The following is a 14,367-nucleotide window of genomic DNA, read 5'->3' as shown; positions in this document are numbered from 1 at the left end:
GTGTCGCCAGGGCTGTGCTCCCTCCAAAGCCTCTAGGGGAGAATCTTTCCCGCCTTTTCCAGCTCTGGCAGCCCCGGCATCCTTGTCTTGAGCTGTATCATTCCTTCCTCTGCCTCCGTCCTCACATGGCTTCCCCCCATGGGCTCTTCTGCTGTGTCGCTTCCTCTTCATATTAGGGTGCTTGTCACTAGATTTAGGGCCCACCGTAATCTAGGACAGTGTCATCTCAAGATCCTTAACTTACTCACAGCTGCAAAGACTTTTCTCCAAATCTGGTCACACCCATAGGTACCAGCAGTTAGAATGTGGGCGTAGATTTTGGGAGGCCAGAGTTCAACCCCTACAGGTAGGTATTACTACTCTCCCCAGGTTATAAAAGAGGGGAGTGAAGTGGTCTGAAGCTAGCTGCCCTGGTCGCCCCGCCGGGCAGTGCACAGCTGCAGATCTGGCTCTGGGGGACCCCGCAGTCCGTGGACGTGCTCCTCGGTCCAGCCACCTCCTCCTCGGTGACCTCACGAGGTCCGGAGCTTCCTGGGGTGATAAGGCTGGTGTTGACGGAGATGGGAGATCAAGGCTGTCACTGAAGGAGTGTGTGTTGTGAGCAGGGCCTTTGCTAAATAAGCCTGTTAGGTGTGCAGAACCCACCCTAGACGTAGGCCTGTTATGAACTGCATTCCACTACTAGGGAAACCCAGTGTTAGGGAGGCCCCACCTTGGCCAAGGCCACACAGCCAGCGTGTCACAAAGCAGGGTACCCAGGCCCACTGAAGGCAAAGCCCGTGCCCTCGGCCGCCCGTCCGAGCTGCCTCTCTTGGATCCGCTCCCAGCATCCCGGAGGCTTCACGGAGACGGGGTCCGCGAGCTGTGACGGGCCGTCTGACAGTGTTTTCGTGCCTGTTGCTGTGGCCTCCCTGGTGGTGCTGAGGGAGTCTCCCCCCGTCCGGCTGGCAGAAGCGGGGCCCACGTCCAGGGAGAGCCTGAGACGTGGGCAGATGTGCTTCCAGGCCACGTGGCGCCCAGGGGGACTGACCAGCAGGCCGGGGCCATCACTTGGTGGTCCACCCTGCCCCACCCCAGCTCCCTACCCACCTTGGGCCTCCAGGGCGGGATGGGAATCTTCAAAGTCAGCGGAAGGGCCTTGAGAGCTTCGGGGCCGACGCCCACGGCCAGGCCGGTAGGATGGCCAGCCCCACGGCCCTCTCTCTGTGTCTCCCGCCGGCCAGGCCTCGTGCGCGCCTCCAGCGTCTTCCCCATCCTCAGCACCGTCCTCCTCCTGCTCGGTGGGCTCTGCATCGGCGCCGGGAGACTCCACAGCCGCAAGAACAACATCGTCCTCAGCGCCGGCATCCTCTTCGTGGCCGCAGGTGAGCCGTCCGCTCTGGTCCCCGCTGCACAGACCGCTCGCCTGCGGCGCGTGGCGGGGATGACGGGGGGCAGATCGCAACGTCGCCGCGGGTGACGCAGGTCAGAAGTCCAGGGCGCCGGGCAGGGAGTGGAGAGCAGCTGCTTAACAGGTACGGGGTCTCCTCCTGGGTGATGAAAATGTTCTGGAACACGCGGAGGTGGTGGTTGCACAACACTGTGAATGAACTAAATGCCACTAAATTGTGCACTTTAAAGGCTTAATTTTACGTTGTGGGAATTTTACCTCAATTAAAAATAAGAATAACTAGCCCCGGTGCGCGGAAGGCCACAGAGGGGCAGCGCTGGTGCCTCACAAGCCCCCGTCGGGGAGCCTGGCTGAGCTGGGGGTCGGGCGGTCCTCGGAGGGACGCTCAGGGGCCAAGGCCTGAAGGAGCTGACCCGGTGAAGACAAGGGGGTGGCACAGGGCCGGCGCGGGTGCAGGAGCAGCGGAGCCCGCGCGCCCGGGGCAGGGTGAGCGAGGGGGCAGCCCCACCTGCCCACCCTGACCGCCCGAGTCTCCTGGCTCCGAGGCAGGCAACAGCACCTCTGCGCCCCCCAGAGCTGCGGGTGAGAGTAACCCGCTCCCTGCCCAGTGGGTCCGAAAGGGCCTGACACCGTCGCTCCTCTGAGCCTAGCCGCACACACCGCGCTGCAGGCCGGAGGCGGGTCAGAGCTCACGCCTGGTCCAGGGGAGAACCCAGTGGCCTGAGTCGCTGGGGCTGGGGGCGTGGAGGGGCGTCTGAGGGGCCAAGCTCGGCCAGTGGCGTCCTCAAGACTCCGGGCGGCCCGGCGGGATGAAGATGGTGCAGCAGGGCTGGTCGTGCTGCGGGGGGAGCCGCTGACTTCGTAGGCCTCGTCCCCGTGAATCAGCGTGAGCAATGTCACAGCTCCGCCCGCAGCTCTTTCCTGAACTGTCATCAAAGCTCCTTGCACTGTCCTAACGGCGTTCTCGCTTTCCAAGAGCCTTGTTCTCACACCGGACCCGTGAGGCAGAGCGGCGCGAGGGTCCCGTGCCTGGTCTCTGAACCCTAAGTCAGCCCAGTGGCACCGTGGGGGTGGCAGTGAGACTCCCAGCCACCGGGCCGGGCGTCCTTCACTGGCCCAGGAAGGGGCCTGCGAGCTGCGCGGCCCACGTAAGTCCCCAGAGGTCATCTCATCCCCGTCTCTTCTCATGGCTTCTCTTGGAGAAGGAAGGTGACTGCCGTTTGCATCGCGGAACTGCGGGCCACAGCAACTCAGGGACCGGCTCAGAATCTCAGGGCCAGGGCTCCTGGCTGCCATTCCTGTGCTTTTTCTCCCGGCCCACTTCAGTCTTTGTCTCCTTCCAGGGCAGTAAATATATGTGTGTGTGCATCTGCGGGGTGTGTGTGTGTGTGTGTGAGTGTATGTGTGTGCATCTGCGGGGTGTGTGTGTGTGCGCATCTGCGGGGTGTGTGTGAGTGTGTGTGTGTGTGCATCTGTGGGGGATGTATGTGAGTGTATGTGTGTGAGCACATGTGTGTGTGTGAGCGTGTGTGTGTGTGAGCATGTGTGTGTGTGTGTGTGTGTGTGTGTGTGAGCATGTGTTGGGAAGGAGAATCTCCTTAGGGAGAAGCAGGACGCTCCTTCCTGGCCAGGTCCCCGTCCTGTCCCTTCTCCTCACCTTAGCCCAGAACGGGCGCCAAGGCAGGAAGGCAGGGACACACCCCATTCTCTCTCCTCCTCCAAGCAGGCAGATCGCTCAAGGTGTGGACTTGAATCCTGCTGTGCCGTTTGAATCCTGTCCCCTTTCCTTTCCCGAGGAAGTGCACCCCCATCACCCCAGCTCCTGAGGAGGTGGTCACGTGCCCCAGGCGGTTTCCCTGAAGTCACCCGGCGGCAAAGACAGGCTGAGCCCAGGGCTGTCAGCCTCTAAAGCGCGCTGCCCTCTGCACTGCCTGTTCCCCCCGGAGGAACCTTCTCAAAGGCATCTCCAGATGCCCTGGGTCTCCAGAGGGGCTGTGGCGCCCGGGGCACAAAGACACTCAGCTGAAAGCACAGGTCTCGCCACAGAGGAGAGGACGTGGCAGGGAGGAAACACAATGGCCGGGCAGGCAAGCAAGGGGCTGTTCATTGGTTCCCGTTTACTCCCTGGATCACGGAGCCCTGATCGTGGGCCAAGGCAGCGCAGACCCAGAGTCACGCACAGGGCCCGGCGGTGAGGTGAGACAGGCCGTGGTTAATTCTAGTTGGGAAATGATCGGAGCCTCAGGAGAAGTGTGGTCTAAAGGCTGGGAGAGTCAGAAGAGGACGCCGGTAACTTCTTTGGGAACATGGAATCAGCTGGGATGTGATTTACAGAGCATTCTTATGACTTGTGCAGAATAGGGGAAGGAGAGACAAAGCCAGCAGGCAGGGAGAGGAGGGACGGAAGGAAGCAAACCGTGATTGTGAAAACCCGTGTCAGTGGGGGCTCTTCTGGAGCACAGCGGAAGGGGCGAGGAGTCCAGACCTACAGCTGGATCACTGAGCCCTTAGCAGGAAATACTCTAACCCATCCACGCTGGGATTGGTGCAGTAGGAAGATGGACAGAGGACCTGGGCAGGGCACAGATGATACAACACATTACGATAAAACACAGTAGACTGTAATAGAGCTCAAAGCATGCTCTCTGTGTGCTGGGCGCGGTGCTTTGTATGCATTAGCTCGTTGAATCCACACACCCACCCAGTGTAGTGCGTGCCACTGGCATTCTCACTTTGCACGTGAGGACCCTGAGAGGTAAGTAATTTGCACAAAGTGCCAGAGATGAGAGTTGGTAGAACCAGGATTCAAACCCAGGCAGCTCGGCTCTGCTCAACCTCACTTATAATGAGAGAAAATCACATAAACACACTAACGGGTTTCACCTCCCAGACTGGCAAAGATCCAGAAGTTTGATACTATGAATTATAGGCTGATGAGACATTTTGTGCCACTATGGAGGGTGCTTGGGCTGGGACTCTGAATTCAAACACAACTAGGCACAACTCAAGATCGTGGGACAGAAAAAGGACATTAGTGGAGACCCCAGTGAGATCCGAGGAAAGTCTGGAAGGTAAATGGATAGTAGCACACCAGATGGGCTTCCTGGTTGTAACAAATGTACATGGTAACCTAGGAAGTTAATGGGGGAAAACGGAACGGGGAGTTGGAAAGGGGCTCTCTCTGTACTGACTTCACACCTTTTCAATAAAGCTAAAATTATCCCCAAATAAAAGTTTGTTTTTAAATGCACACACCCGGTGAGGCAGCAGTTTCACTTCAAGGAATTCATCACAGTTTTACTCACGTGTGTGTGGAGTGCTGTAGACATAAGGCTGTCTCATAGCCGAGGGCTGGAAGCCGCCTGCATGTCCGGAGCAGAGGCCTGGGAAGATGCCCCTGCGGTGGGGTTGGCGCCACAGCAGTTAGAAAGACAGAGATGGCCCTTCCTGTCCTGATAGGGAACTGCCTCTCGGGTGGAGACAGTTGAGTGAAAAGGCAAGGGGCCAAAGAGCATTGTGCAAAGCAAAAAATGGAAGAGAGAGAGAGAGAGAGAGAGATGGAGGGAGGGAGAGAGACTGGATATGGATATGAGAAGGATATACGAGAGAAGATAACAGTAGCTGCCTTAGTAAGAGCCTGTGTTTTATTATATACTCACTCAAACTCTGTACTTCATTACCCATTCAAAATCAACTACTTTTACTTAAAATTAGCAACCAGAACAAAGACATACCCACCAAAAAGGGGAGTGGCCACCATCCCCTGCTCCACCCATCTGACCCTGCTCTGCCAACTGCCTTCTACTCTGCCCACCAGCCCCTGCCCTGCCCCGCCCACCAGCCCCTGCCCCGCCCACCAGCCCCTGCCCCGCCCACCAGCCCCTGCTCCACCCACCTGTCCTCTGCCCCACCCACCTGCCCCTGCCCAGCTGTGGGTCTAACCTCTCTCTGCCTTTGTTCCCACCCCCACCCCTACCCCCACCCCCCTCCTGCTTCCCTTTCAGGCCTCAGTAACATCATCGGCATCATCGTGTACATTTCCAGCAACACGGGAGACCCCAGCGACAAGCGCGACGAAGACAAAAAAAACCATTACAACTACGGCTGGTCTTTTTACTTCGGAGCCCTGTCTTTCATTGTGGCTGAGACCGTGGGCGTCCTGGCCGTAAACATTTACATTGAGAAAAACAAAGAGCTGAGATTTAAGACCAAACGGGAGTTCCTTAAGGCTCCCTCCTCGTCGCCCTACGCCAGGATGCCGAGCTACCGGTACCGGCGACGGCACTCGCGGTCCAGCTCCAGGTCCACCGAGGCCTCCCCGTCCAGGGATGCGTCTCCGGTGGGGCTCAAGATCGCCGGGGCCATTCCCATGGGCGAGCTGGCCATGTACACGCTGTCCAGGGAGCCCCTCAAGGTGACCACGGCCGCCAGCTACAGCCCCGACCAGGAGGCCGGCTTCCTGCAGGTGCACGACTTCTTCCAGCAGGACCTGAAGGGAGACGTGCACATCAGCATGCTCAACCGGCGGACCACCCCGGTGTGAGCCGCCCTGTCCTCTCGGCACCGGCCTCTCCCCAGGTGGGCGGCTTGGACCCCACAGGGGGCATCTGACCCGTAAGACGGACCAACAACAGACTGAGGCCAAACCCCACCCTCCCGGGTCTCCAGAATGGGTCGCGGGCTGGCTTGGAGCGAAGCCCCGGAGATGGGAATCAGAAGCAAGAAGGCTGATTTTATCCCCGAAAAGGGTGTTTTGATGCCCCGGGGTTCCGAAATCTCCCAGGAGGCCCCAGAGCTCTCCTGAGGCTGCACAGCCTTGCCCCACCCGGGAAAACAAAATCGAGCCATTATCTCCTCTTGGAAACAAATCTTCTGCCAGAAGAACAGGCTTTCGGGGCCTTCCCTCCCTGCCCGGGCTTCACCAGGCCCGCAGGGGCCTTTGGATGCTGGTCAGCTGCTTTTGAACCCAAGGTTCTGGCGTCTGTGAGCCGCAGGCGAGGAAGCCGAAGCTTGCCCCCTTTCCCTCTGTCTCTCTGTCTGTCTGTCTCTGGCAGCAGCCGCTTGTTGAGGTAACACTGACGCTGAGGAGAGAGCCTGTGACCACCTGGTGCTCTGGCCTTTGTGCTGTCCGGGGCCGCTTCCCTCAGCCTGGGGACATCGAGGCCTGCGGAGGAATCCGTGGGGTTTGGGGGCGTCTTCGCTGGCCTGGGCGTGAGGTAAAGGCTCTCCTCTCTGCTTCTGGAAGGTTCTGCCTCACATGGAAAGGGCAGAAGTCACTGACTGTACTTGAGAGTCAGGAAGATTCCACGGGTCAGAGGAAGGGTGGTCTCTTACTTTGTCCCCCCACCTCTGCACACTGGCCTGAGGAGCAGCTCTGCCCCTCCTGGGGGGCCATAGGGACAGACCTTCCCCCCAGGTGTTTGGCAACAAGAGCCCGAACCTTGTGCAAGAAAGGGAGACCCGAGGGTGAACAGAGACCAGAAGATCAGAACAAACCCCCGTTTCCGGGGCGGCCACTCATCCTGATTTCTTGCAGAAACGCCAGGAGAGCAGTTACATCCCTTCCCTCTTGAAAAGTGGCAGCAGCCCCTGCCCCAGCCCCTGTTCCTGTCACTTCTGCCCCCGCCCCGCCCCGAAAGCACTCAGCGAGGAAGTTTGGATGAAAGGGCCGAGCACCTGGGAGGTGAGGCGGCAGGTTCCATGCTTGACGTTTTTCCAACCGTTTCTCCCCTCTGGAGGCAAGCAGAGAATGTGGAAGCGTGTCTGGGCTCAGAGTGAAAGCTTTCTGGAACACGGAGCTGAGCCTCTTTTATATAAACACGTGCTTTCTGAAGACAGATCCTTTCTTACTTTTTGAGACCTGGTAATCCCTCTGAAGCAGTTGTCCGTGACCCCGGTAGCTGTCGTACTCAGAAGTGACAAGCAAATTCTTACCTCAGCCACCTGCTCGTGGACCCCCTTGGCGGACTCGGCCCCGGGAGTTCAGATCCGGGTCATGGTCGTCGCCATCCTCCGCCGCCCCCAGAGGGGACCTCCACATGTCCCACCCCCAGTGACCGCGTGCCGGGGCCCCTCCGCGCTTGCTCGAAACCCTTCCCTCCCGTCGAGGTTGGCTTTGTGTGGTTTGTCCAAGCATGTACAGCAGTGAGTGCTGGAGTGTCCGGGCTCGTGGCCTGCCCCTGCCCGCCTTCCCCCTCCCCAGGCCATGACACCATCCCACCAAGCTAGAAGGATGGGGGCAAAATCTGGGGACTCATCCCCAGCAAGGTCACTTCCAAAAGCAGGCAGCCTTGTCCTTTCTTCCACGGAAGCCACCTTCCCACCTGCTGCCCTGGAAGTTTCCATCATTTCGTGGAGAAAGCTGTGTTCCAATGAATCCTACCTCTTGCCCAGTCCCAGGAAGAGAACTCAGGGCCCACTTTCGGGGCCAAGAAAGTAGAAAGAAGCGACAGGAGGGACAGAAGAGCAGGGGGCAGAACCACCTCAGCGCCTCTGGTCTTCACAGCCTTTCTCCCACCGTTGCCCCAGGTTCTGGTCGCCCCCTCCTCCTCGCCTGCCCTCGCTCTGAGACCTGCGCCCACGGGGGCACCGGGTGGCCTGTGCCCCCCACACTCCCCCGACCCCACGCCCTCTCCATCCTGCCCCTGTGTGTCTCGCCAGTTAAGCCCCTGTGAATCCCGTACCTACTACTGGTTTTGGGTTGTTAGTTCTGTCTTTTTTTAATTAAATAAAAACATTTTTGAAACGTTCTCTTCTCGATGTGGGAGGGGGGAGGGGGGAGGTCCCTTCAAGTCTTCGTGGGCACTTAGTGTCCTCAGGTCTAGGAGACGCTGGGGACCCTCCAGGAGAAGGGGAGGCGAGAGCGGACCCTGTGCTGGTCAAGGCCAGTTTCTCTGGATTTTGTCCGGGTCACTGGCCACCCCCCCGGCACCGCCAGCTGGCTTCACGCTCCTGGGTGATGCCATGGAGGTGTCCTGTCACAGACGAGGCAGAAGAGGGACAGGCCACCCCCGGTGTGGCGGAAGCGTCTGGGCAGCTGAGCAAGCCAGGCCTGTCTTTAGAGTCTGCAGGGCAGGCGCTGGCTGGACAGAGCTGCAGCCTCAGGGGCGCCAGGCTGCCTGGTGGGTTCCTAAAAAGTCCCAGAACCAGCCTCCTTCCCCTCCCAATTCCAAAACGAATGAGGAGCAGATAGAGGGGTCCTGTCCCAGAGTGTGAGCTTTTATGCCTGGAGGAACTGGACGGGAGAACGCGGCTCCAACCAGAGGTCAAATGGCACGGAAGCCACCCAACCCCAGGCATGGCAGCTGCCTGCCCCCACTCCCAGCCACCGGGAGGAGAGAAATCAGGGATGGAGAGGGGGACCAGAGAGACCCCTCTGATCAAGATACTGCACAGACCCCCGCCGGTCATGGTGCAACCCGCCAGGCTCACGCTGGCAGGCGGGCACCGGCTGTACGTCCACCCACCCCTTGGACAGGCATTGAAGCGGGATAATCAGCATCCTCCCCTGGTCCCAGTGGAGCTGCAGCCCAGAGCACCTTCACATCCAGTGACACGTTCCCCTCTCTTTCAGGAGAGTTTTCTTCCTGAGAGCCGTGGCCTTCTCTGGTCCTCCTGGAGCCAAGATGCACTGGACTCTTGAGCTTCCTTCAGGAGAACGTTGGTGTCACGAAGGCCTTTCCCAGGGCTTTGGGAGGGAGGCCGAGGGCCCAGTGTCCCCACATCCCGGCCCTTGTGGCTGCAGGAACCGGCTTGTCTGAACTTTCAGCCCTGGCTTTTTAACCCTCTTTCCTCCTTCCTGAGACAGGCACCCGGGGAAACTGACGTTCCCAGAGGCACTGAGCCACCGGTGCTGGGGCGGGGGACCTCTGCCCTGTCCCACCCACTGACCCCTGCCAAGCTCCGGGCTCACGGCTCTGCCAACCCGGAGCCATGACACTCGGCGTTGGCACCAGGGGCCAGAACTTCTGGTTATTTTTAGCCCTGAGGAGACTCTGGCTCAGCACACGCTTTTTGCAGCGGTCCTGGGCGGACTCCTGTGTAGTCTGCATTCAGCGCCACGGTACGGCCTCCGTCCGACGCGGGGCTCACACGGTCACGCGTTTCAGTTCAACGAAAAACTCTGTCTCCATAACCGGCAGAGTTAGAGCCGCAGGAACCGACGCGGAAGTGGGTGGTCTAGGGCCCAGAGCCCCCTCCGGCCCTCACTTTACCCCTTCCCTGTATCACTCAGAGTAGGCTAATGATGTAGCTAACCACCCCGAGTGCAGAATGGCTTAGTACAATGGAAGTCTATTTGTCACTCATAGAGTCCGATCCGTGGGGCGGGTACATTGTGTACAGAATACACACTGTCATTCAGAGGTTCAGAGACCCGCCGTGGAGGCTCTGCCATCCACAACATGGGTGTCTAAGGTTGCCCTTGGCGTTGACATCCAGCGGGCAGATGGAGAAGGGGGACGGCAGGTGGTCTTGTGGGTAGAGGGTGTTGTGAGAGGTTTTAATGGACCAGGAAGTCGTGACATCCCCTTCTGCACACATGCCACTGGCCAGAGCTCAATCACGTGGTCCCACCTGAGAGCCAGGAGACAGGCTGTGTAGTCTAGCTGGGGAGGGGAGGAATACAGTTTGGGGCACAGCTGGTCAGTCTCAGCTCCTGGTCTGGGTCTTTGGGCATCTCCCTCTTTTGCCTCCCCTCCCCGATCATTTTGGGAGTGCCTACTTGAAACTGACCCCTTTGCCTGTGACTGCATCAGCCTCTGTGTGTCCAGAGCCCCTCCTCCAGCTCCAGAGTTGAAGTCGGGCCTCTTCTCTGCTCTGGATGCCCCATCTGTAAAATGGGTCCATGCTACCTTCTTCCTAGGTTGGAGGAGCAGGCTTGAGCTCAAGCCTTGACGTAAACAGGAATCTCAGGATCATGGGACATCAAGACCAGCCGGGGTGGCAGGTATCTTAGGAATCATCTCATTCAATGTGCTCATCATAGAAGAGGAATCGAGTCCAAAGAAGGAGGCGAGGGAGATGGAAGGGAGAATAAAAGGAAGGAAGGAAAATTTTTTGAGGATCTTCAGAACAAACTCAAAAGGGAGACACCACTAGCCCAGTGGTTCTCAAGGGGGGGGGGGGGGGGGTGATTTTACTCCCAGGGGACATTTGCCAACGTCTGGAGACATTTCTGGCTGTCACGGCGGGGGAGGGCATGCTCCTGGCATCTCGGGTGGAGGCTGAGAATGCTGCTCAACTCCCTACCGTCCCCGAGAATAATCTGGTCCAAAATGTCGGTAACTCCCGGCTGGTTTTACAATGAGGGGAACCGAGGCACAGAAAGGGGGAGGATCACACAGCGGGTTTTCAGTGCTGCATCGAGGCTGTGGCCACATTAGCAAAACTCACGTACTTATTCTCAGTATTTCCTTTCCCTTCAACACACTTCGATTTCTGCCATTCTCCTCTTCACTTCTGAGCCAACAGTTGTGAAAACAGAAGTTGGGGGTTGAAGAAGGAAATGGGAAAAGGGCCACCTTTCCCTGGGGGAGGGGAGGTGTGCCTTGTCCCAAGGTTTGGGGGCAAAATGCTGATGGAATTGAACCAAAGGGCAGTGGTAGGACAAGCCCAGAATCCTGGCCCAGCTGGCCACTGGGCCTCACCACCCACTGCCGGCAGCTGCAGCGACGTGGCCAAGAGCCAGAAAGACAGAGACCAAATCCCCCAGCCACCCTTGGGCAGCACCGGCCAGTAACCCAAGCTCTCGCAGAGCCCCAGTTCCCTCCCGGGGCAAATGAGGAAGGAGGGTAACGCTTCCCTCCCAGGGCCGCTGGGAGGACGAATTAGACTTGAACTTAAGCAAACATTCATAAATACGCCAGCTTGGGGACTGGCCTTAGAGTGAGCTTTCAGGACCGTCTGTCGACTAACAACACTCAAGGAATTTCCCCAAAAGAATTATTCTAGAACAGCCCTGGAAGGAGGTGCTCTGAGAGCCGGGCCCGCGGGGTGTCTGTGCCGGCAGCACTTCGGTCGGGGAGGAGCCCGTCTTCCAGCCGATCCAGGCACTGGGTGGTGCCCCCGGGGGAGGCTCCTGTCCCGGTGGCTTCTCTGGCTGGTGCCCGTCGTTTCTGCCCTCCGTGGTCCCCAGGCTGTGTGGGGAGAGGTCCTGTTTTAGGTCCCTAGCGTGCAGTTGGCAAGAGGAGAGGCCTGGCGGCGAGGAGGAGAAGGTGGGGGGCAGGCCTCCCTGCAGGGGGCTCAGAGCCAGCCACGTGACTTCTGCTCCTGAGCTGGTTCCTAATATAGCACCCCTGGCCGCCCAGCCCTCGAGTTGGGCGGGGGAGGGGAGGCACCGAGGGGACCTTAGAATCCAGAGCGGGAGACGGGGCAGACACACCTGACACAGATATTTTTTTTTTTTTTTTTTTTAAACATCTTTATTGAAGTATAATTGCCTTACAATAGTGTGTTAGCTTCTGCTTTATAACAAAGTGAATCAGTTATACATATACAATATGTTCCCATTTCTCTTCCCTCTTGCATCTCCCTCCCTCCCACCGTCCCCATCCCACCCCTCTAGGTGGTCACAAAGCACCGAGCTGATCTCCCTGTGCTATGTGGCTGCTTCCCACTAGCTATCTATTTTACATTTGGTAGTGTATATATGTCCATGACACTCTCTTACCCTGTCCCATCTCACCCCACCCCCTCCCCATATCCTCAAGTCCATTCTCTAGTAGGTCTGTGTCTTTATTCCCGTCTTGCCACTAGGTTCTTCATGGCCTTTTTTTTTTTCCTTAGATTCCGTATATATGTGACACAGATATTTTTAAACTTGCAGCTTCCAATACAACTGCTGGTGCAACCTCAGGAACAGAAGCCCGCGATCAAAGAGGGCGACAGACCCACCCCTCGTGCTCACAACTTCAGGAAAGGGGGCTGGGAGGGACCTACGTCCTGACCTTCGTCCCTTGATAAGGGTTCTCGGAGACACGTTAACCCCTGTGAGATCTCCAGAGTCCACAAATTAAATTGCAAATAACTAGGTGCTTTTTAAAACAAATAATACTTATGTTTTTCTCATTCTAAGAGTATTACATTTTACCTTTAAAAAGAATCTGCAAAATACAGAAAAGTTAAAGAAGAAGACACTACCAGCCAAAATCCCACCACCTAAGATGTAATCACAGTTAAGGTTTCACTGCACCCAAATGTACGTGGGGTCAATACCCTGCCCCTGTTCACTGTTATTCATTATGAGAATCTTCCCATGTCTTTAATTTAGATTATTCTTCAAAAACGTAATCTTTAATGACTGCATGACACAGAGATCCCACCATTTATATAACTATTGCCGGATTCGGGTCTCTAGATCTTAAACAGTGTCTGAATGAGACCAAAGTTCGGGGATATTCAGGCTGCCTTTGGTTAAGGTCTGGTGACTTCTCTGGGAATTCCCTGCCAGTCTAGTGGTTAGGACTCCGTGCTTTTACTGCCGAGGGCCAGGGTTCAACCCCTGGTGGGGGAACTAAGATCCTGCAAGTCGCACAGCCAATACAAAACAAAATAAAACAAAACAAAACAGAATGATCTGGTGACTTCACACGATGACCTTCTGGCCCAGCTTTATCCCAGCAGCTGGTGAGAAGACCAGGCTCCTCGTCCACCACCAAACAGAGTCAGGATCTTGTCTGTGTACGCACGGGGGGTCTGGGCTGTGGCGATTGTGGCCTTCCTCCTCCACTCCCTGCCAGGAGGCTGTCTTCACACTGAGTGCTTCTTGGAAAGCTAGGGCTGCTTCTTCAATTACAAAACCTCATTCTTTCCAGTCACTGAGTGTATTAGCTAGTAAGGCTATGTAACAAATGACACCAACACTCAGTGCTCTTAAACAACCGTGAAATACGGTCACAGAATCTTATCTCTGCTTGACAGAGGCAGGGTCAGGCTAGCTTAGCTCTGCTCCTGTGCCTGGGGCCTCGGCTGGAAGACTCGGTGCCCGATGGTGGGGGCTGGAATCATCTCAGGCCGCTCGGCTCACAGGCTGCCCAGCCCCATCCTCAGTCCCAAGAGGTGTGGGGCTGGAAAGGGAGAAGGGAGATCTGAGGGACCTTAGGATCCAGAGGAAGCTGGGGGGCAGATACACCTGATTCAGACACCTTTAAACTTGCAGTGCCCAACGAAACTGCCGATGCAACCTCAGGACCAGAAGCCTGCGATCAGAGGAGGTTCTGAACTCATGTCCCTGGACTTCTAACTGCAGGAGAGGAGAGTGGGGGGTGCTGACAGCTCCGGACCATCGCTCCTCCACCCTCCTGGGGAAGAGCCTTCTCAGAGGGCCTGGGCAGACCCCGCGAGCGCTTTCTCACCACTGTCACCGCCTGAACGCCCTCCCGGCTTCTCCTTCACGCCATCAGAGGCTTCCGCTCTGGCGCGAGGCCTCCTCTGCAGCCCAAGTCCTGCCACGTCAACGTCCACGGGGCCAACACTCCGACTCCTGGCCTCTCAGCTCTCCGGCCTGCGCACCTCCAGGGACCACCTGACCTTGTCGTGTCCACTCATCTTCATCCCCAGCCTGGATCTCACCATCTCCCCTGACGGTCCTCCCCGCCGGATCATCGGGGCCCCCGTCCTCCTCTGACCACAGCTTCCACTGCGCCCAGTTCCTTTGCCCGTCCCCCCACTATACCCGCTTTGCAACCTCACCAAGCCCTTCAGGGTCTTGACCTCTCTATTTTCTCCCAACACGGTGACATTTCCAGGTCACAGGGCGACCCTAACCATGACCTAACCAATCCTAACCAGACCTGACAAATCATCCTTTAAACCCACGCTTGCCCTCAGTTCCCTCGGCCTCTTCCTTCTAGTTTTTCCCCCTGGAAGAGCCCCAGCCCTCCTTCAGTGTCACCTCCCACCTTCTCCATCCCTGCACCTGAGCTGCAAGGCGATGCCAGAAAAAATCAAGGAAATCATAAGTCAGTGCGTGTGGCACA

The 14,367-nt window shown here is 57.5% G+C and overlaps 1 protein-coding gene across 1 annotated transcript in view; it reads left to right on the top strand.

Annotated features, from left to right (window-relative positions):
• CACNG4 (calcium voltage-gated channel auxiliary subunit gamma 4) overlaps positions 1-8,094 on the top strand; it is a 57,268-nt gene extending 49,174 nt beyond the window's left edge. Inside the window, exons 3-4 of the mRNA XM_036838366.1 lie at positions 1,224-1,364; positions 5,395-8,094. Of these exons, the coding sequence (XP_036694261.1) occupies positions 1,224-1,364; positions 5,395-5,933 (680 nt within the window). The 3' untranslated portion in view covers positions 5,934-8,094. The remainder of the gene's footprint in view (positions 1-1,223; positions 1,365-5,394) is intronic.
• Positions 8,095-14,367: the final 6,273 nt, after the last annotated feature.

This window comes from Balaenoptera musculus, chromosome 20 (assembly GCF_009873245.2).
Source record: "Balaenoptera musculus isolate JJ_BM4_2016_0621 chromosome 20, mBalMus1.pri.v3, whole genome shotgun sequence".
In the NCBI taxonomy this organism is placed as follows: Eukaryota; Metazoa; Chordata; class Mammalia; order Artiodactyla; family Balaenopteridae; genus Balaenoptera; species Balaenoptera musculus.
This window is presented reverse-complemented; position numbering and strand designations above follow the sequence as displayed.